General features: G+C 39.7%; 1 protein-coding gene across 5 annotated transcripts in view; it reads left to right on the forward strand.

The window, feature by feature from the left end:
- Nucleotides 1–23,639, forward strand: part of poc5 (POC5 centriolar protein homolog (Chlamydomonas)) — a 77,577-nt gene that overhangs the window by 51,637 nt on the left and 2,301 nt on the right. For 4 of the 5 annotated variants that reach the window (XM_043707369.1, XM_043707362.1, XM_043707356.1 and 1 more), the window contains 4 exons: nt 5,755–5,888; nt 13,310–13,429; nt 14,654–14,821; nt 22,745–23,514. In XM_043707369.1, coding sequence (XP_043563304.1) covers nt 5,755–5,888; nt 13,310–13,429; nt 14,654–14,821; nt 22,745–22,867 — 545 coding nt within the window. In that variant the 3' untranslated portion in view covers nt 22,868–23,514. Of the gene's footprint in view, nt 1–5,754; nt 5,889–13,309; nt 13,430–14,653; nt 14,822–22,744; nt 23,515–23,639 lie in introns of those variants that run through there. The other variant, XM_043707350.1, reaches the window with a different exon arrangement.

Genomic DNA, 23,639 nt, shown 5'->3' on the forward strand with positions numbered 1-23,639 from the left:
CAATCCTAGCTAAGCTTCCCATTCCCTTCCCAGGAGAGCAGACATTCGCACATTCTCATAAGTACAGCTGCAAAAACTTTGCTGTACTTCCTGTTTTCAACATTTTCATTAGTGGTAGTATTGTTACCAGCGCTGCTGAGTCAACTGTCTTAAATGACCATGTTTAAATTAGGTCCCCCCATCCATTAACACTACTAGGAAGAGTTGAATCCCTGCACTTTTTGCCCATGGTATCTGTTTAATTTATCTTTTCTCCTTTACCAATATAAGGTTACTACCCTATATTTATTTTCCTTGGTGTCGCATCTCCATGGCTTGAGCAGCTCTCAATATTGTTTTCTATGTAGTGTCCATTTTTCTCCTGTCTGTTCTTGTCCCTGTAGCACTTGTATCACCTTAACCAGGTCCATGTTTTCTTGCTTTTCTGGTTATGTTTCATTGATTAATGTCCGCAGCAGTATTTTGAAAGGTGGCATAATACTAACCGATACGGCATAGACAAAGGAACTGGGAGAATGGGATGGACATGGAGTGGGAAGAGCTGTAGTGAAGGTAGCTATGGGAGTCGGTGGCTTTGTAGTGGATGGCAGTGGGCAATTTATTCCCTGAAATGAAGATGGAGGGTCAAGGAAAGGAAAAGTGTTGGAAATGGATGATGTGAAAGTTAGAGGGGTGGAATTTGGATGCAAAATGATCAAATTTTTCAAAGTTGAGGCAGGAGAGTGAAGCGGCACCAAAATGGTCATCGATGTAGCACTTCTGGGCTCTAATAATTCAACCGCCCTCAAATTGTGAACCCATTCCTTCCCTTTCTTTTAGCTTTGCTTGTTACATTCTTTGTCACTCTTCTGTCCCCTCCCTCCACCCTGGTAGGACTGTCTGTTCTTTCAAGTCTGGCATGTACATCCTTTCTCCCCCAATTCTCCTCGTCCCACTATTGCATAAATGCTGCCCCTCCACACTTCACTTCATCTCTCATGCAGAGTCATTTAGACTCTGTTAGCTTGCTTTCTCTCCACAGATGCTGCCTGACCTGCCGTGATCTCCAGCATTTTTCTGTTCAGATTTCAGCATCTGCAATAATTTGCTCCGAGAATTTTGCATCAGTATTTACTGTGGAAAAGGACATGGAAGACATAGAATGTAAGGAAATAGATGGTGACATCTAGGAAAATGTCCATATTACAGAGGAGGAAGTGCTGGATGTTTTGAAACGCATAAAAGTGGATAAATCCCCAGGACCTTATCAGGTGTGCCCTAGAACTCTGTGGGAAGATAGTAAGAGGCCCAGCAATCATTTTCCTGAGATATTTGTATCATAGTCACAGGTGAGGTGCTGGAAGACTGGAAGTTGGCTAACATAATGCTACTGTTAAAGGTGGGCAGGACAAGCCAGGGAACCAAAGACTAGTGAGCCTGACATCGGTGGTGGGCATGTTGTTGGAGGGATTCCTGACTGACAGGATGTACATGTATTTGGAAAGGCAAGGACTGATTAGGGATAGTCAACATGGCTATGTGCGTGGGAAATCATGTCTCACAAACATCGACGTAATAGAGGATTGATGAGGGCAGAATGGTGGATGTGATCTGTGTGGATTTCAGTAAGGCATTCGACAAGGTTCCCCATGGGAGACTGATTAGCAAGGTTAGATGTCATGGAACACAGGGAGAACTAGCCATTTGGATACGGAACTGGCTTCAAGGTTGAAGACAGAGGGTGATAGTGGAAGTTTGCTTTTCAGACTGGAGGCGTGTGACCAGTGGAGCATCACAAGGATCATTGCTGGGTCCACTTGTTTTCATTTATGTAAATGATTTGGATGTGAACATAAAAGGTATAGTTAGTAAGTTGGCAGATGACGCCGAAATTGGAGATGTAGTGGACAGCAAAGAAAGTTACCTCTGATTACAATGGCCCATCTGATCAAGATCCCAATGGGCTGAGTTTAATTTCAATAAATGCAAGGTGCTGCATTTTGGGAAAGCAAATCTTAGCAGGACCTATACCCTTAATGAATAGGTCCCAGGGAGTGTTGCTGAACAGAGAGACCTTGCAGTGAAGGTTCATAGCTCCTTGGAAGTAGAGTCGTGGGGAGATAGGATAGTGAAGAAGGCGTTTGGTGTCCTTTAATTTATTGGTCAGAATATAGAGTACAGGAGTTGGAAGGTCATGTTGCTGCTGTACAGGACATTGGTTCGGCCAGTTTTGGAATATTGAGTGTAATTCTGGTCTCCATCCTATCGGAAAGATGTTGTGAAACTTGAAAGGGTTCAGAAAAGATTTACAAGGATGTTGCCAGGGTTGGAGGATTTGAGCTATAGGGTGAGGTTGAATAGGCTGGGTGTGCTTTCCCTGCCATGTCGGAGGCTGAGGGGTGACCTTAGAGGTTTTAAAAAATCATGAGGGGTATGGATAGGGTAAATAGACATGGTCTCTTCCTTGAGGTCACGGAGTCCAGAACTAGAGGGCATAGGTTTAGGGTGAGAGGGGAAAGATATAAAAGGGGCTGAAGGGGCAGACTTTTCACACAGGGTGACAATACAAAATAGAATGCAGGAGGAGAGGGACCTGAGTGTATATGTGCGCAGACCATTGAATATAGCCGGATAGGTGGAGAAAGCAGTTAATATAGCATAGCGTTCTTTGATTTTTTTAATAGGTAAAAAGAAAGTGAGCGGAGAGGTGACCTTGAACTTGTACACGACATTTGCTAGTTCAAGCTAGACCATTGTGTACAGTTAAGAATGATGGAAATGCAGAAGAGAGTGAATTGTTTTCTAAGAATGGTTCCAAGAATGAAAAATTCCAGTTATGAGGAAAGATAGAAGGTGTTAGGTGTCTCCTTGAAGAGGTGGAGGCCGCAAAGAAATTTGATGAGGTTTCAAAATCTGAAGTGGGCTGGATAGAGTAGATGAGGAGAAGCAGTTCTCACTTTTATTAAAAAAAAGAAAGAACAAGAGGGCATAAATTTAAAGTGATGTGCAAATGAAGTCATGTGAGAAGAAATTTCCTCAGGGAATAGTTAGGGTATGGAATGTGTTGCCTGGAAATGTGATGAAGGTAGGTTCAATTGAGACTTTTGAAAGCATTGGATGATTATGTGGATAGAAATGGAGAAAAAAGACAGGAGATTGGCACCAGGTAAATGAACCAATGGGCACATGGGTACTCATGGCCGCTTCCTGCACTGTAGCAGTTGTGCTTTTATGATTGTAATGCTGGGTTACTTTTTCCACTTCCTTCAATTCAAGCTCTGAGTTTACAATGTATTTGCTGTTGATACTTGGATTTATGAAATCTTTATTTAATTCTTTCATGATGTGGACATCACTGGATAGGCCAGCGTTAATTTCCCTGGAGAATGTTGTGGTAGCTTGTGTCTGAACTGCTGCAGCCCAGTGCTGTTAGGAAGGGATTTTGACCCAGCATCGATGGATGAATGGTGATTCAATGCCAAATCATTGGTGTATTGCAGGTGGTGATGTTCCCACATACCTGTAGCTCTTGTCTTTTTTGGCAGTAAAAGTGTGGATTTTGAATGTATTATTTAAGGATACTTGGTGATCTGTGGCAATGAACGTTCTAAAATCTTAACTGTTACTTGTGTTAAACCAATCAGTCCATAGTTACTAGGAATATCCAGATTCCTTTTTTTGGATGAAGATATCGCATTTAGGTAACTCCAAACCTCTGGCCACTTCTATTCCAGGAAAAGTTGTAGTAAATGTTATCTTCATTCTCATTCCATTACCGTCTGGACTGAGAATATCTACTAAGAAGCCAACATTTCCAATACATATCAGTTAATTTCAATGCACCCATGACCCCTCTTGCCAGCATTTGCTTTCTTGATAAGTCACAATACCAAGTTTACACTAAGCATTCTAGCCTTGCCCAAGGCCTCTGAGCATTTATATCATTCCCTTCAATCTAATAGGCCCATTTCTTATTACCCACTTATTATTTGCGAGTAGAATATTTTTGTATTCCCTTTTGTGAATTGCCATTCTCTCTTGCAACTGACATGGGCTGCAAACAATTCTTCTCCAACTAGGTGGCACTATACTTATCTGGGTCTTTAAGTAAATAACATCCATTGGTTTCTCTTTCTGCACTTAGTTCTGGTATCCCTGAGGATCTGGCTTTTCCTGTTTCACATTTGTTGCCACATGATAACATCAGCAACTCTGTCACCAGCACTTTTCTATTCTTCCACCATTTGAATTGTCCAAATTTGTGTTATATTCAGTAGAGAATAGGAAATTTGTCAATTAAATATTGGTAAGACCAAAACCATTTTCTTTAGTCCTAGTCTAAAATGCTTCTTTCGAGATACCAACGGGGGATGAGCCAGACTTTTCATCACCGTTGGTTGCTGTACCTTTAGTTGCCTGAGCCCTAAATTCTAGAATTCCCATTCTAAACCTTTATGCCTGTGTATTTTCCTTTCCACATTTAAGGCACACAGTAAAACTTATTTCTGATCAAGCTTTCGACTAGCGGCTCCAAATACCTCGTGGCTCAGTCTCGTTTAGTTTCATAATGCCACTTCAAGAAGGCAACTTATCACTACCGTCTCAAGAACAACTGGGGACAGTCAATAAATGTTGGCCTAGCCAGTGATGCCCACATCCCATGAATGATTTTTAAAACAAAAATGGGACATTTTAATGCAATTAAACAGTTGCTCAATGGTTACTATTTTAAAGATTGAAATATATAAAATGATTAAAGGCTTGACAGGCTAGGTACTGAGAGGTTACTTCTATGACTGAATAATGCAGGACCTGGTACAGAATTTAAAATGTTCTTTAGTTGGCTTGTGACTCTTTTTTGAAATGTTGTATTCTAGAGTGTTGTGGATAATCATCTGATCAGTAATTCCACAGTGGAGCTCAATAAATGTTTGGACTGTAAGGAAGTTGAGAGATATGGGATTGGAAGAGAGAACAGTTGTTGATGATCAATTATTGTTAGTGTATAGTGGAGCAGGTTCAAGGGACCATATAGCCTTTTCTTATTACTTGCATTCTGATAGAACTTTAACAGTAGCAGCAGTTGTGGCTTTCCTTAGAACCAAGCAATAAGAATATAATATAATACTAAGCAGGTTGTAAGTTTACTCGCAGAGCTGGTAGATTTGTTCTCCGACATTGTCATTATGCTAGGTAAAATCATCATGGTGACGAGAAGTCTGAGAACAGATCTACAAGCTTAGCAAGCAAACTTACAATTTGAGTTACCAATCTTTTCAAATTGCAATTATACTAAGCATTTTTTCCCTGACCACCATATTGGTGGTCATTTGCAGTTTGGAAATTTCTTAATTTTAATCTTTTATAATCTAAAGTTCTGTGCAGCAGTGTTGACTAGAGAATCATTGAATTATGCGGTACAGAAGATGCCCTTTTGAACCATTGAGTCTGCACCAACAAAATACTACTCTAAATCTACACTTTGCAACAATGTTTTTGGAGAATTGATACTAACTTGCCTGCTTAGGAAAATAATGATATACATGTTAAAACTGTCTTTCGTAATATTAGCCATTGTGGTTTAACAACTATATAGCACTTCACTGAACTCCCACCACAAAGTTTGCACATGTTAATTCTGCCCTACTCCAGATTGCTGGAGGATTGCCTAACTGCTCTTACAATTTTCTGGCACGCAATTTGAAACATTTTTGTTGTATGAATTTTTGTTGCTTTGCTGTCAAATTTCAATTATGCATTTCTTTCCAAAATCAGGAGAGTCACACTCTGAACACAGAAGAGATGATCCAAATCATTGTTTTGTCTCTGCACCCCAAGCAGATGGAGGTTTGGTTGCTCCTATTTCTACAGCTTTGGATCCTTCAATTCCTTTTGAATCTGATCGGATGGTATGCAATAAACTGGGCTTGATTTAAATGTCGGGATTGGTCTTTGAAAAACCAAGCGCAACAATATGTCAGTGAGTGTTCTCAGAGGATGGCCTATGGCTTCAGTGAATGGTGCAGCAACATTTCATTTTCCAGTGCTACTTAGTTTCCAAATTGAGCTGCATTCATAATCCTTTCAGGTAATGTAGGCTTTGGCTATGTCAGCATTTGTCTGTCCATAATTGTTCTTGAAGGTGGTGGTGAGTTGCCCCCTTGAACCTTCGCAGCGCATTTGCTGTAGATACACCCACAATATTGTTAGAAAGGGAGTTCTGGAATTGTGACCCAAAAATGAATGAATGAAGAGCGATACAATTCAAGATGGTGAGCAGCTTTGGAAATTTGCATGTAGCTTGCGGCACGGTGGCCCAGTAGTTAGCATTGCAGCCTCACAGCACCAGGGTCCCAAGTTTGATTCCAGCCTTGGGCGACTGTCTGTGTGGAGTTTGCACATTCTCCCTATGTCTATGTGGGTTTCCTCTGGGTGCTTCGATTTCCTCCCATGATCCAAAGATGTGCCGGTCAGGTGAATTGGCCATGCTAAATTGCCCATAGTGTTAGGTGCATTAGTCAGAGGGAGATTGTTCTGGGTGGGTTACTCTTCGGAGGGTCGACGTGGACTGGTTGGGCCGAAGGGCCTGTTTCCACACTGTAGGGAATCTTTACTCCCATGTATCTGCTGCCTTTGCTACTATGTCACTGATAGGAGAATGAATGTTTGAGTTTGATGTCAAGTGAGCAATTTTTGAACTAGATGGTGTCAAGCATCTTGAATGTTATGTGCTTTATTTATTCAGGCAACTGGAGGGTACTCTATCACTTGTCCTGATGGTGCACAGGTTTTGGGGAGTAAGGAAGATAGTTACTTGCTGCAGGATTCCTAGTCTGAACTGTTCTTACATCCACAGTATTTATATAGCTAGTCAGTTTAGTTTCTGGTCAAAAGCAGCCCCAGGATGATAGTGGGGGATTCAGCAATGATAATGCCATGATTATTATGATCAATCATCTTGTTGGGAGCGACTCTAAGCAGTGAAGTATTCCCAGATTCACACTGACACTAGTTTTGCTAGGTTTCCTTGGTGCCACATTTTGTCAAGTGTGGCCTTGATGTTGATATTGAGGTTGAGGTTGTCGTTCTCACTTCCTCTGGACTTCAGCTGTTTTGTCCATATTTGAACCAAGCCTGCATTTCAGAGGAAAGGAAATAAATGCTGAATCTTTTAAGAATTCATCTTTTCTTGCACTTCAGCTATTGAAATTAATTCCACAGAAAGAAAGAATGCCAAGATGAAACCTACTAATTGTTTGAAAGTTTTTTGAATTTGATCATTCGATAAAGAAGCTGTTAGATATTGTAGTCAGATACTAACCGAAGATACACATTTTATTTTTGCTCCTGTATCCTGGGTGAGTTGGCTTGCTGTTTGCTTTTATTCCCCCTACTGGATGCTGTGTGACTTGTCTCTTCCCAGCTACGTTCTAAAGTTTCTATCATCAGAATTAATTGTAGTCTGATTAATTGAATGAGGAACTTGTACCGCACTTGATTTGTAAAATTGTGTTTTTTTTATTTGATTTGCAATATTAGGTTTTTAAAAATTTGTAGCGGTTCTGAAAAACGTATGCAATGCTCAGTTTGTTTTAGTAGATATTGGCTGAGGTGCTGGTTTCTGAGCAATGAAATTTTAAAAATTATTACCCTGTACACTCAATCTAAAATCTGAATTAATTTGAAATCTTCTGGATTGCTGAAGTTGAGCTACTCTTCATAATTTGTGTTCTCTGAAGTACTGGGGACATGTTAATGGCCCCTCAGCCCTCTACAAAGTGATGAAAGAAACCCAACAGGAGTTCTTGGTACTTAAACTAGACTTTGATGTGTACCAATATTTCCAATAGCTAAAGTTAATTAATTTTTAGGATTAGAATTCCTACAGTATGGAAACACCGACCCTCTGAAGAGCAACCCACCTAGACCCATTCCCCCACCCTGTATTTACTCCTGACTAATGCATGAAACCTACACATCCCAGAACACTATGGGCAATTTAGCATGGCCAATTCACCTAACCTGTAAATCTTTGGATTGTGGGAGGAAACCCATGCAGATGCTGGGAGAATGTGCAAGCTCCACAGTCACCCAAGGCTGGAATTGAACCTGGGTCCCCTGGACTGGGGCAGCAGTGCTAACCACTGAGCCAGCAGTGCTAACCACTGAGCCACCGTGCCACCTAATTTACTCTAATTTTGTCGTTTTGAACTATTTTCAGAAACCTGCATGTCCTTTTTCCTTTTTGAAATGTTTTGGTTTTAGATGCAGTAAATTTGACAGTGTAATAAATGAATGAATATTTTAACTGTTTCTGCCAACTTGCAGCAATAGTTGTCACAATAGTTCAAAGCAATAAATTAATAAAATTCCAAGCAACACAGTGCATCAATAGTTAGATGTATGTCAATGACTCAGGATCTTCAAAACATTTATCAAAAATTGTCATTGGTGCCTATACGTCTTTCTATTACTTTTACCCCTTTTTTCCTTCATCCTTTCACCAAATTTTTTTTGGTTAGCTTCCATTCATCAACCAAATCAAAAAGTTAGAGGATTTCTTGGTGCAAATAGCATCACAGTTCTGAGACAACCTGCTGAAATAGCTTTATGTAAATAAAATTCTGCAACAAAACAACAAAATGCTAGAAATATTCGGGTCTGGCAGCATCAATGGAGAGAAATTTAAGTTAATGTTTTGGGTCAATAACCTTGTGGCTAATTGAAGTTATGATGTGGAGGTGCTGATGTTGGACTGGGGTGGACGAAACCAGAAGTCACATAGCACGAGGTTATAGTCCAACAGGTTTATTTGAAATCACAATTTTGTTTCATCAGCTGAAGACATTGAAGTTAGTCCACTGATCTAACTAATAAGTGGTTGATCTGCCCACTACTATTTTCAGTAACATGCTTTTGCAACCAAGCAGTTTTCAATTAATTTTTAAAAAAATATTTAAAGAGTTCGCTAAAGTCTCAAAGTCTGAGAATGTAGTCTTGGCTATAGGGATACAGAGGAAACAATGGCAATGATTTGATTTTTGGAAATAAGTGACCCTATAGTCATACATACAATTTGGGCAAGGCAATAGAGGAATTTTGCTACTTTTGAAGTCATACTTACAGAAGTGTGGACAGTCTGAAGGGAAAAGTCAATAGAAAAACAACTTCCAAAAAAAGGCGGCACCTCACTACACAGTTGTGACAGCACATTGACTGCTCAACAGAGTCCCTACAGAATGGAAGCAGGCCATTTGACCCAGTGAACCTCCGAAGAGAATGTCACTCAGACTTCCTCACCTCTTGGTAAAATCATCTGTTTGAATTGTTGGAGGTAACAAGCAAGTTAGACAAGAAGAGACAGTTAACGTGATCTATTTGGATCTCCAGAAGGCCTTTGACAAGGTGCCATGCAGTAAGCTGCTAAATAAGAGCCCATGGTGTTGGGGCAAGGTACTGGTATGAATAGAGGATTGGCTGACTGGCAAAAAGCAGAGAGTAAGGATAAAGGGGTCTTTTTCAGCTGGTAGCTGGTGAGTACTAGAGTACCGCAGGGGTCAGTGTTGAGACCACAATTATTCACGTTATTCATTAACAATCTGGACAAAGGAACTGAGGGCATTATTGCTAAGTTTACAGATGACACAAAGATAGATGAGCAGGCAGGTAGTGTTGAAGTGGGGAGACCACAGAAAGGACTTGGACAGGCTAGGGAAGTGGGCAAAGAAGTGACAAATGAGAAAGTATGAGGTTATACACCTTGGTATAAATGGGGAAAGACTTTGGAAATCTAAAGTACAAAAGGACTTGGAAGTTCTAGAAAAGTGTTCTCAAGGTTAATATGGAATTCCAGTTTGCAGGATGTATTGCTAAGGCTGAGGGTTGATACTGTATCAGACTGCATTTGGAATATCATGAGCAGTTTTGGGCACCATATCCAAGGAAGGATTTGATCATCTTGGAGGGGGATCTAGAGAAAGGTTACAAGAATGGTCTCTAAAATTAAAGACCTGTCATATGAGGAGTGATTTAGGACTCGAAGTTTGTGTGGGGGTGGTGAGGGAATGTCATTGAAATGTACAGAATACTGAGGCGCCTGGTCAGAATGGACATTGAGATGATGCTTCCACTCATCAAAGAGACTAGGATATGAGGGCACAGCCTCAGAGTGAAGGGTGACCCTTTACAACTGCGATGAGGAAGAATTTCTTCAGCCCGAAGGTGGTGAATCGGTGGAAATCCATGCCACGGAAGGCTGGCAAGGCAAATTTATTGTGTGTTCAAGACTAAGATGGGTTCTTGATTAGTAAGGGGATTAAAGATTGGGAGTTGAGCAACATCAGCGACTTCACCTTAGGAAGTTTCTTAAGTTAATATATGAACCATCCTTTGTATTTTTTAAATTTGCCCCTCGTGTCTTTTTTTAAATTTCTCTCCTCTCACATTTAAAAATATGCCCCCTAGTTTTTAAATCCCCCCCCCATGTTAGGGAAAGACCCCCCCCCCCCCCACCCCACATCCCCATTAACCAGATTTGCTGTATAATTAAAATCCTGTTGCAGAACTGAATCAGCCTAAATTTACCAATGCTACCTTTTCATACTTTGTCCATGGTGGTCAATTTTGTCTATCTCTCTGTAAATTTTACTTCAATCAATCACACCGTCCTACTCCAAAAAATTCTCTACCCTTGTCCACCTCCGTTGAATTGCCCTTTCTTCACAATACAAGTACCTATGCAACATTATAGCTTTTCTAGTTCTCCCCACAACAATCCTTGGGATTCCCTAATTATTTATGTTCCATCCTCTTCTGTCCATTCATGCACCCACCTACCCATGCACAGTCAGCAATAACAGTAGATTTAATGGGCCAAATGGTCTAATTGTGCACCTATGTCTTGTGGCAAATCAAATGCTGGCTTGGTGTTAATTAATGCTTCAAGAGGCTCTATAATTTTGCAGAGCTACCTGCTTAATCCATTTGGAACAAAGTCTCAGGCTAGCAGTTCAAACTGGGTGAAGTTAGGCCAAGAAATCTCAGGACCCCTAGCCACACCTGAGGCAATACTAACTGACCTACATTTTCTTGTTCTATCTGAATGGGATGGCGTGTTTGCCACTCTTTCTTACTTTTTAAAGAGTGCTTTTATCAGGCACAATTACTTTTTCTTTCTCTCTTTTCCCCCCCCCCCCCCCCCCCGCCACCCCAATCGACGAAACACACCTTCTAGTCCTTGGCAAAAATTCTTACTTGCCAATTGCAAATCCGTCTTCTGTTGTAATTTTTTGACTATAAGGTGTTTTTTTTTCCTTCCTGAGTGGTTTCAGCTTTTGATCGTCCTTTTCCCGTACTGATTAAAAGGAAGTTGGGCTTTTATGTCGACTCTTTTTGTATTTTCTCCAATCTTTCTCCTAATCTTCATTTTTATCTCTTCAATATTTGGTTTAATACACCTCAGTTTTATTTGCATCCTTTTGTCACCAAACGTCACTGTTGGAGAGACAATTAAAAAATTCTGTTCACTTGTCAACTTGTTGAATGTCACAGTTCATTGACTTTTATTTTCAATTTATACTCCATATATGACTGATTCTCCATATACTGTGCATCAACGGTTTTCATTTATTTTTGAAGAAAAACTAAAATATGAAAGTATTTTCCTTAGGAATGCGGAATTTTCTACTTTCCTTCTGTACTTCTTCACCCACCCTTCACTCCCTCCAATTTTTATATTGAAATTTTAAACTCCACAATAGTATCAATTGAGAGATTCACTTTGAAAATTGAGTCATAGAGTCACACAGCATGGAGACAGAGCTTTCGGTTCAACCAGTCTATGCTGAATATAATCCCAACCTGAGCTCGTCCCAACCTGAGCTCGTCCCATCAGCCTACTGGCCCATAAACTTTCCTATTCATGTACTTTTCTAAGTGTCTTTTTAAACATTGTAACTATGCCTGCATTCATCACTTTCTTAGGAAGTTAATTCCATATACGAACCACCCTTTGTATTTTTTTTAATTAATTTCTTTTGTCTTGTGTCTTTTAATTTCTCTCCCCTCAAATATGAACCTTAGTTTTTAAATCCCCCATCTAGGGGAAAGACACCCACCATTAACCAAATTTGCTGTATAATAAAAATCACGTTGCAGAACTGAATCAACTTAAATTCACCAATGCTAATTTCTGATATTTTGTCCATGGTGGTCAATTTTGTCTGTCTCCGTAAATTTTACTTCAATCAACCACACCGTCCTATTCCAAAAATTCTTTACCCTTGTCCACCTCAGTTGAATTGCCCTTTCTTCACAATACAAGTACCTATGCAACATTATAGCTTTTCTAGTTCTCCCCACAACTGTCCTAGGAATTCCCTAATTATTTATGTTCCATCCTCTTCTGTCCATTCATGCACAGGCAGCAATCTCCAGCTCTGCCTTTTTATCACATGCTTTTCCCTATTGCATTGCTGGTGTTTTTCATCATTAAGCGAACTTTGGTTTTATTCAGTTAAGGGCTGGAAGGACAAGGTCTTGCCTTTGGCCTCATTGCAAATTTAATGCTATACATTAGTTCAATCTCCTACCTCACTTTCTCAGGTAGAACCTGATTGAGAACATGAGCAATGTTCTCTTTGAATCCTAGCCGAGTCCCAAATGCTACTTGGTTCATTCTAGTAGCAAGCATGCATTTGGTTTCTTCGGTCAGCACGATATCGAGGGCCGAAGGGCCTGTACTGCGCTGTAATGTTCTATGTTCTATCTCTAAAATTGTTCACGTCTGCCTTCAATCTTGCAAGTGTTTATGATGTTTTTACCTCTACCATGCAGTTCATCCAGAAATCTGTCTGTATTCTGTCTCACCCATTTCTTCTGTTCTCTCCATCCTGCAGCTGCTCTGGTTTACCATTGTCATCACATTTTCAATTCCTAGAAACCTATTTAAACTCTATAAATAGGATTTCACCCCCTCATTCTTCCTTTTTCTCTGAAATTGCTTATTCTCTGACCTTAATTTTTGTGTACCTCCCTTTGATTTCTCCCTTATTGATGATTATGCCTTCAGCAGTACAGCTCTCTCTTTTTTTTGTTTCCCTCAAACTTTAAAATAAAAATACTCTGATCAAGCTTTTAGTTATGTTTCTTCATAATTTCTCCTTTTGGCAATTTATTTTTGTTTGTGCTTTTGTAAACGCATTTGAAACATTTTCTATATTAGTCAATAAGTGTTTAAAGTTAGAATTTATACAGGGAATTGTGTACAGCTGAAACCTGGCATGCTTGCCGTAAGTTTTTAAACGTTTTTTTTTAAATCACTTCTATTTAGGTTGCTTTACATTTTGGTTCTACGAATGTTGATCAAACCAGACCTGGGGAGGCGAGTACTCAACCAGTCACTGTTGCTATGTCATCTTCAGCATCAGGGTTTCAAACCACCCAACAACTGGTAATAATTCAAAACTATTTGTGAGTCTGTGGTGTATGCATTTTCCTTTCAACTGAACTGAAATACAATTCCATTTTGCAACCCATCCAATTTCTTAACCATAATTTCTTTTCTAAAAAGTGCCAGTTTATCCATTTCATCTTTTTGCCAGTGTTAATTTATACATCTGTATCTCTCACTTATTGAGTGCAGCTAGATCATCTAATTGGCACAAAGATTGTGTTTCTCAAATATTGCAAAATACTCTACTATGGTTGGGACTAAAGAAACAAGTCAGCAGCTTACTTGTAATAATCAGTGAATTAGACTATGCATTTGAACATGGATGGATAGAATTTTCTCCACCTACATTCAGGAGAAGCCATCACAATAACTGTTTACAGGTTTAATCTCGAGACATGACTAAATATGTGCTGTCCTGCGCACTACCTAAGTATCCAAAGTTCCATATCCGGTTCCTGTTCAGTTAGCTTTTAGTTTCTATTACTTCATTAATATTGTTAATAAAATCCGATACGAGATCAGATGTGCTTTTGGTTCAAATAAGGGTCCAAACCTTATTCACAGACCCAGGAAAGTTAATTGAATCTCAGACTGGGTATTTGTTTCTTCTTCATTCATTAAATGAGAGCATCACTGGCTAGGCTAGTATTTGTTGCCCATTTCTAACTGCCCAGAATCCAGTTAAGAGTCAACCACATTGCTTTGGGTCTGGAGTCACATGTAGGTGAGATCAGGTCAGGTTGGCTATTTCCTTTCCCGAAGGACGTTAGTGAATTAGGGTATCTGCACTAAGGATTTGGACAGATTGCTAAATCACTTGCTCCTTTTAGCAAGATTTACTGATTCTTCACTGATTTAAGCTTGATTTACTGGTGAAGATCAAGCTTAATTATGTTGCTTTTGCATCAAAAGCTTGATTATGTTCACCATCCATGCTCATGAAAGAAGAATATTCACTTCGTAGATTGAACCAAAATGTCTCCTATATCATTGTGCCTCTGCACGACAAGGCACCGAAGGGATTTGAACAGCCTGAAACTGGCTGCAGCAGGAGTTTGACAGCTGGAAGGGTGGAATAAAATTTAGAAATCTTAGGAGAGGAAAATACTGGCTTTACTTCACTAGCAGCACTTCCCCATAATTTTTGGTATGTTTACAACTTTAAATAAAAAAAGGTGATGCGACTTTTTATTTTGAAACCAATTTTCTTATCCTGTTTAGCCTCCTGCTAAATGTGTGACATCACAGCAAAACACTGGAAAAACCATAGTGGCACGTTTCACAGGGCGATCTGACCCATCCCTGAAAGGAGTTAAATGTGGATCATGCCAGGGAGTGGCACCACCAATGACTACAGTATGTGTAGAAAGACATCATCCAGTTACACAGGTAACTTATTTAAAGAAAAAAAACACTGGGTAGAACTGTAATTGCTTCAGATGCAGTGAAGAAATGCCATTTATATCGATGAATCCTCTGGATCTATTCTGTGGACAACATTCAGTAATCATAGAATTTGTAGTGCAAAAGGAAGTCATTCAACCTATAGTGTCTGTACCAACTCCCTAAAAAGCTACCCAGTCCTGTTCTCTAACCCTATCTCAGCCCTCTAAATTAATCACTTTCAAATATATGTCTAGCTTTCTTTTGAAAGCTAATATGGAATATGCATCCACCACTCGCCTGGGCAGCACATTCCAAATCCTACCAACTGAGTTTAAAAAGAAAAGTTTCTCCTCATCTCACCCTTGGCTTATAATTTTGATCACCTCCTCCTCTTGGAGCAGTGACTATTAAGCCCAGTTTCTCTCATCTTTCCTTGCAAGTAAAATCCTTCGTTCCTGGTATCGTTTTAGTAAATCTCCTTTGTACTCTGTCTGGGGCTTTAACTTCTTCAAAATAAGGTGTCCAACTTGAGCACTACTTCAAAAGTAACCTGACCAGTGATTTATAGAGATGTAGCAGTACTTCCTTGCCTTTATGCTCCATGCCTCTACTTATAAACCACAGGATCCTATAAGCTTTCCTTGCATATAAGCTTTCCTTGCATCTAAGCAAATGAGTTACATATGCACATTTCAGGAGGTGTTGAAAAAATTGTCTTTGTATCAATATACTAGAGCTTTATCTCTGTTTTACCTTTTTTTTCTCTCCCTCAAGATCCTTTCGTGCTGAACCAATTATAGAAAGCCTCTAACAGTAAATAGCACAATGTTCTAACTTTTCTTTGAAGCCTTGCAAATCTTTACTCTTCAGGTATTTATGAATTTCTCTTTCAAAATCCTCAATTGAATCTACCTCATCCACACAATCAAACAGTGCATCTCAGATCATAACTGCTTGCTGCATTAAAAATGTTTCTGGTTCTTTTGTCAATTACCAGTTCTGCTAGTTAATAAAATTGCATCGTGCTGTTCTTGATACATGCATACCTGGCAATGGTTTCTCTCTATCAACTGTCTAGATTCTTCATGACTGTAACCCCTCAAATCTCCTCTGAACATTCTCTAAAAAAGAACTTTGCAAATTTATCCATGAGTGTTATTGAGTATTTTCTGCAACTCTCCAATGTCTTTACATCATTCCTAAAGATTGGTGCCTAAAATTGATCATGCTGCTCCAGTTCAAGCCAAACCAGAATTTTAATCAAGTTTCACCATACTTTCATTGCTTTTATTTATGCTTCTATTTATAATGCCCCAAGCGTTATGAGCACTTACCAACCTAACCTGCCACCAGTCATAACTTAGGTACATACACACCTCTATTCCAGTACCCCCTTTACAACTGTATCTTTTATATTGTCTTTGTTCACCAAGATATCCACATTATATTTTAAAGTGTCAAGTGTTTGTACATTGCATCTATTTGTTTTGAAGTCTTTATCTTTTCTCCTCATTTCAAAGTAGCTGAGTTTTTTGTCAACTGCAAAAAATTGAAATCGTGCCATGTACAAGTCTAGGTCATTGATTTGGATCAAGAAACTCAGCATTCCCATCTCCTTGGAGAATACCCTTTAACCTCTTCTTTTTTAAAAATCCCTTCCCTGTTGATGTGATCTCAGTGGGCTGATTGACTTCCTCCCTTTTGCCCAAAACGTTGATTTTTCCTGCTCAGATGCTGCCTGATCTGTGTTTTACCAGCACCACGCTCTGGACACTGAATGACTTCCTTCTCTACTGTAACTATTCTTGTTTAGAATCCCTACAGTGTGGAAACGGGCCATTCAGCCCAACAAGTCCACACCAACTCTCCAAAGAATATCCCACATGGACTGCACCCCTTCTCCTGCCCCCCCTTCCTCCCGCCGCCCACCCCCCCCCCCTCCCACCCCCCACCCCCTCCCGGGCCCTCAACCCTGCTTTTCCACTATGGGAAATTTAGCATGGCCATATCTAACCTCTACATCTTTTGAACTGTGGGAGGAAAGCAGAGCACCCAGAGGAGTCCCATGAAGACACAGAATGTGCACACTCCTCGCTGACCATTGCCTTAGGCTCAAATTGAACCTGGGTCCCTGGTGCTGAATGGCAGCAGTGCTAACCACTAAGTCATCCCTAGAAATTGAAGGAAGAGACAGATCTCCTTCAGCTCCGAAGTTAACTAAGGCTCTAAACATAACGCAGCCACTTCAATCCTTTCTGTTACCCTGATTCTAATCTTTTCAATGCAAGTGTCTTAATTATCTTAGGAAGTCCCTTGAAACAGGAGAACTTATTCCATGCTCCCTCTTTTTTTAATTAAGAGCACAAAGTGCTCAGGCAAGTTATGGTCTGGTACTATGTGTGGAAACCGAAACAATGTTCCTGTTTTGAACCAAATATGGCTTATTTGGAATATCCTGAAGAGTTCTGTTTGACTGTAAATATTAACTTTGTTTTTCTCTCTCCACAAATGCTGCCAAATATCGTCTGAGTTTCTAGCACTTTTTGTTCTTTCAGATTTACAGCAAGTGCTGTATTTTGCTTTCATATTATAGTAATGTCATTTTTATGTCTTCTGTAACCAATCCTTAAGTTCACAGTCTGATTTATTTTGAGATGGCATTTTTTCATCGCTTTTTCTTCTGCTAGCAGCATTCTGCTACTGTTTTCACAAATGTGCAATTTTTAAAATGAAAAATAAAACTGAAAAATCATATTAGTGATCCTATTAGCCATATTAAATCAGCAGGAAATGGCTGAAAGTTTATACAGATGGTTTTGTGCTGTTGGTGTTTATGGACTTTCAGAAGGTGTTTCATATAATATCACACAATAGACTTGAGGATGGTATAAAAGGGACAGCAGTAATATATATGTACAGAATTGGCTCAGTGATAGGAAACAGTAATTGTCAATGGATATGTTCCGAAAAATGACTTGAATGATAACTCTACATATGCAAGAATGTTGTTGACACTACGTTAGGACAGCATGTTATGCAGATGAGGATAAAAAGCGGCGTAGGTTAATTGGGTAAACTATGCCCAGATGAATTCAGTATGGTGAAACATGGAAATGTTCAACTTCAGATCTAGAGACCAATCTGAATGCTTTCTTTATGGTGAGAAACGACTCTTCAGAGAAATTTAACTATCCATGTCAATGAATCAGAAAAAGCTAGTGCGTCGGTATAAAATGTAAAAAGTAAATAAAAATCCTTGTGGGGTACTGTCTATCATCACTGGAGTTTAATTAAGGAAGTGATTTAGTGATTGAAATATGAACACTGAATTTTAGTTTTAATTATTGATTTAGTTAAGGAGGTATTGACATTGGAAGGGATACAATGTACATTACCCCAGGGCTTAAAGGGATTTCCTTATGAAAGAGGTTGCACTAACTTTTGTCTATATTCCATTATGTTTGAATGGTTAAGGGGTGGTATAATTTGAGGTGTTTAATATATAGAAAAATATCAATTATTTTTGTATGATCCATTTTGTCTTTGCATCGCAAAGCTCAATACTCCACCTCTAAAACAATGTTAATATTTTTCACGTAGAATTCAGTGTTAGCAATTGCCAGCAGAACTTCAACTGCAGTCTGTGATTGACTGACTTGATCAACTCGATTGTACCTTTTTTGTTTCCTGTGTGTGAATCCATGCTGACCCATAACAACATGGTTGTTTCTTAAATGCACTCTGAGACACTTATAGACACTGTCCATTATCTAAAAGGCACAAGTCTGGTGTATGATGGAACACTGTCCATTTACCTGGATGAGTGCATTTCCGATGAAGTGCAAGCTTGGCACCTTTTTTAACCTGGTTTTCCTATGTGTGAACCCATGCTGACCCTTAACAACATGGTTGATTCTTAAATGCACTCTGAGGTATCCTATCAAGCTACTCAGTTAAATCAAACTGCAACAAAATCTAAAGACAGAAATGGAACTAGATAGATCACCTGCCAGCCAAAGCATGCACAGCCTTGTCGACCTTACAAAGTCCTCTTTCCCAACATGTACCAAAAATTGACCAGAGGGCAGTTGATTAATGACCTAACAATTGTAGTCATGCAATGATACACTACAGATGATGTCACAGACACCACCATGACTGGGTATGTGCTGTCCCACCATCAGGACACGTGCACCATAGGTAGCTGGTACAGGAGTATAGAGTCGGAGGGGGTGTTGCTCTGGGAGTCCTTCACCATTGACTCAGGCCCACACTCATGTGGAATGAGGTTTACTTGTCAATGTCTAAACTGTTGCTGATTACTATCACTGTCAGAGTTATACAGGGAAACAGACCCTTCAGTCCAACCCATCCATGCCAAGCAAATATCCTAAATTAATCTAATCTTGTCAGTATTTGGCCCATATCACTCTTAAACCCTTCCTATTAATGTACCCAACCTTTTATAAATGTAATTGTACCAGCCTCCACTTCCTGTGGCAGCTCATTCCTTAGGTTCCTTTTATATCTTTCCCCTCTCAACTTAAACCCATGCCCTCTAGTTTTGGACTACCCTACCCTGGAAATAAAGAGCTTGGCTATTTGCCCTGTTCATGCCACTCATGATTTTATACATGTCTATAAAGTCACTCCTCAGCCTCTGACGCTCCATGGAAAATATTTAGCCTCTCCCTATAGCGTAAACCCTGGCAACATTCTTGTAAATCTTTTCTGAGCCCTTTCAGGTTTCACAACATCTTTCCTATAGCAGGGAGACCAGATTGAATGCAGTGTTTCAAAAGTGGCCAAATCAATATCCTGTACAGCCGCAGCATGACATCCCAATTCCTATACTCAATGCACTGACCAATGAAGGCATGTACCAAATGCCGCCTTCAGTACTATCCTGTCTTCCTGTGATTCAGCTGTCAAGGAACTATGAAACTGCACCCCAAGGTCTTTTCATTCGAGAGGACTCCACCATTAAATGTTCAAGTCCTGCTCTGGTTTGCCTTTCCAAAACACAACACCTCTCATCTATCTAAATCAAACTCCATCTGCCAATCCTCAGCTCATCTGATCAAAGTCCTGTTGTATTTTGAGAGAACCTTCTTCATTGTCCACTATGCCACCAGTTTTGGTGTTATCTTCAAACTTAATAACCATTCCTGCTATATTCACACCCAAATCATTTATATAACTGATTTAAAAAAAACAGTGGATCCAGCACTGATCCTTGTGACAAACCACTGTTCTCAGACTCCTGTCTGAAAAACAACCCTCTGTCTCCACCTTCAATTTTGTGTCCAAATAGCTAGCTCTCCCTAGGTTTCCTGTGATGTAACTTCACTAATCAGTCTAATATGCGGAGACTTGTCTGCCTTGCTGAAGTCCATGTAGACCACCTCCATTGCTCCACTGCACTGCCTTCAATAATTTATCTTTGCCACTCCTTCAAAAAAACTTGATTGAGTTTGTGAGGCATGATTTCCCTTGCACAAGGTCATATTGACTATCTCTATCAGTCCTTGCCTTACCAACTACACTAAATACTATCCTTCAGAATCCTCTCCAACAACATACCCTTCACTGACATCAGGCTGTCCGGCCTATAGTGGCTTTTCCTTACAACCTTTCTTAAATAATGGCACCACGTTAGCCACCTGGTGTATCACTTGTGGATATTGATGATGCAAATATCTCAGCAATCACGATCCTAGCTTCCCACAAAGTTCTGGGATGCACCTAATCAAGTCCCGGGGATTTATCTAACTTTATGCATTTTAAGTTGGAGTGTGGTGGTGAAAAAGCACAGCTGGTCAGGCAGCATCCGAGGAGCAGAAGATTTGACGTTTCAAGCATAAGCCTTTCATCAGGAATGTGCTTTTCCACTCTGACTCTGATCTCCAGCATCTGCAGTCCTCACTTTCTCCTCTTTATATGTTTTAAGACAACCTCTGTGATATGTGCAATTTCCAAGATGTTGCTAGTTATTTTCCCACGTTCTCTAACTTCTACATCATTCTCCACAGTAAATACTGATGCAAAATACTCATTTAATATCTCAGTCATCTCCTGCAAATCTACACCTAGATGGCCTTGCTGATATTTAAAGTGCCTTATTCTCTCGCCGGTTACTCTTTTACCCTTAATGTATTTGTAAAATCTCTTTGGATTCTCATTAACTCAATTTCCAAAGCTATCTGATGTTCCCTCCTGATTTCCCTATTGAGTGTACTCCTAATGCCCTTGTACTCCTTGAGGGATTCACTCAATCCCAGCTATTAGCTGCCATAGTCTCCTTTTTCTTGACCAGAACCTCAATTTCTCTGTCATCATTCCTTACCCCAACAGCTTTGCTCTTCACAGTAACATACTCCCTCTGGACTCACGTTATCTCATTTTTGAAGGCCTCCCATTTTCCAACTGCCCTTCTTTCCTCTAATAGCCTCCTGCAACCAACTTTTGAAAGTTCCTGCCTCAAAATTCACCTACCTCCAATTTAGAACTTTAACTTTTAGATCAGGTCTATTTTCCATAACTATTTAAGTGTAATAGAATTATGATCACTGGCTCCCAAGTGCTCCCACACTGACACCTCAGTCACATGCCCTGCCAAGACGTCAAGTTTTGCTTCTCCTCTCGTAGGTTCATCCATATACTGAATAAGAAAATTTTTTTGTACGAACTTAACAAATTCCTTTCTGTTCAAGCCCTTAACACTACGGAGTCCCAATCTATGTTTGGCAAGTTAAAAGCCCCTACCATTCCACATCATTACATATTACATATCCCTTGCCAATACTATACTGGAGGTGGAGGTACCCATCCTCAACAATAGGAAAGACCAACACATCAGTGCAAAAGATGATGAGGCTGAAATATTTGCAACAATCTTTCAGGCAGAAGTGAATGATACATCTGCCAAACCAAACATGGGTAAAAGAGCTGAACTCAGAGGTGTTAACATAAAGGCAGTTTTAGACAAAAAAATGACATCAAGGAGCTCAAATAAAATTAGGGGGAAGAGGGTGACTCTGCTGGTTGGAGTTATGCTTACTGAAAACAGAGGTCATTGTTTGAGGTTAATCATTACAGCCCCAGGAAGTCTGCATAAATTCTAGGCTAACCACCTTCAACTGCTTCATCAATGATCTTCAAAAGGTGAGAAGTGGGAATGCTTGCTGCTGATTGTACAATATTCACCTGCGAGGCTTGAGCAGTATCGAGGCTTGGGCTGAGAAGTGGGGAGTAGCATTCATAACACCGCTCAAGCAATGTGAATCTTCAACTATTATTGTCCTGTGCATTACCTTTGACCGGAAACTGAACTGGACTGACATAAATACTTTGGTTACAAGAGCGGGTCAGATTAGAAATTCCATGGTGAAAACTATAAATATACACATTAACTCCTGTCTCCCGAATCCCTGTCCACTATCTACAAGGCACAAATCAGGAATGCCATGGAATACTCCCCACTTGCCTGGATAAGAGCAGTTCCAACAATGTGACACCATCCATCTCACAGCACCCATCAGCCTTCTTCAATATGCACTCCTTTCCCAATACACAGTGACAGCAGTGTGTACAATCCACAAGATATACAGCAGTAACTCAACCATCCTCCTTTGACAGCACCTTTCAAATAGCAGCCTGTACTATCGAAAGGCACCAGATTATGGGAACATCACTTGTACTTCCCCTCCTGCTCCTCAACAATCTAACAATGGAAAACTAAGCTCCTTTTTATAAATTGGTGAACTGAAATATTATTTTGTTAAATTTTTAAAATAATAGTTTTAAAAACTCCACTAGGAATATAACACATTTTCCTTCAAAAATAATAATACTTTTGGGTTGGTGAGTCAGCATTTACTTTAGATCTATAAGATGTTGCTTATTCATCTTTTTATCTGCCCTTAGCAAACCATTGGTCAAGGGACGGCAGCCATGTATCCTCGATCAAACCAGCCTCCCTCAGGAGGGAAAGTTGCAAAATCACCTGCTGTCATCTGTGGCATCCAGTCAATAAAAGTTGTGGACTGAGTGCCTCATCAACAAAAATGCCAGAAACCTAGTGAGTGAATGAGTGATATATTATGGAGGCCAGTGAAATCACCAGGCTTTTCTTTAAATGGTGACCATGTACCTTCTGGGTTTTGAATAGTCACTATTCTTAATGCTAATGATTGAACTCGTATGCAAATTTCCAATTGCATTTTTGGATGTAGTGTCTGTTCAAAGTATTTTGCGAATGTTTGGGGTTTTATTTGTGCAGGGAGTGTATCAGTAGTCTGCAAAACTCACTATATTAACTGCAGGATTAAAGATTATGTTCAGCTTTTTTGGCTTTTTGAGAGATCACTGAGCAGTAGCCAGGATGCACCACTGAAGGCAAAATGCTTATGTGGGATTAGGTCCTATGTAGGTTCTGTGAAATTAAGCACTGAACATCTTAAAGTAAAACTTTGTAAAGTTGTGTTCTCAACCATAAGTTTTGTTTAAAAACATAGCATCTGGCATTGTAGGAATTGTGGGTTAAGGAGATGCAGGTCCTCAACTGGAGTTGTACAGAATTCTCCACAGTATTTTTCAAACCCATGGTAGAAGTATTTGACAAGTATTTTAGATGTTATTTATGTGCTTTATGATGATGCAATTAAGTGGTTGCCATTTGGGAATAGAAATACTAACTTTTTGAAACTACATTTCTACTTTCCCTATTATTGCAATAAAAAGGACAGCGATAGATTTTGCAGTGTTAAAGGGTGTAGGGATGGTAATGTTTTGATTGAAGTATAAAAGGCTTTAACATGTC

This window comes from Chiloscyllium plagiosum, chromosome 2, assembly GCF_004010195.1.
Source record: "Chiloscyllium plagiosum isolate BGI_BamShark_2017 chromosome 2, ASM401019v2, whole genome shotgun sequence".
Classification (NCBI taxonomy): domain Eukaryota; kingdom Metazoa; phylum Chordata; class Chondrichthyes; order Orectolobiformes; family Hemiscylliidae; genus Chiloscyllium; species Chiloscyllium plagiosum.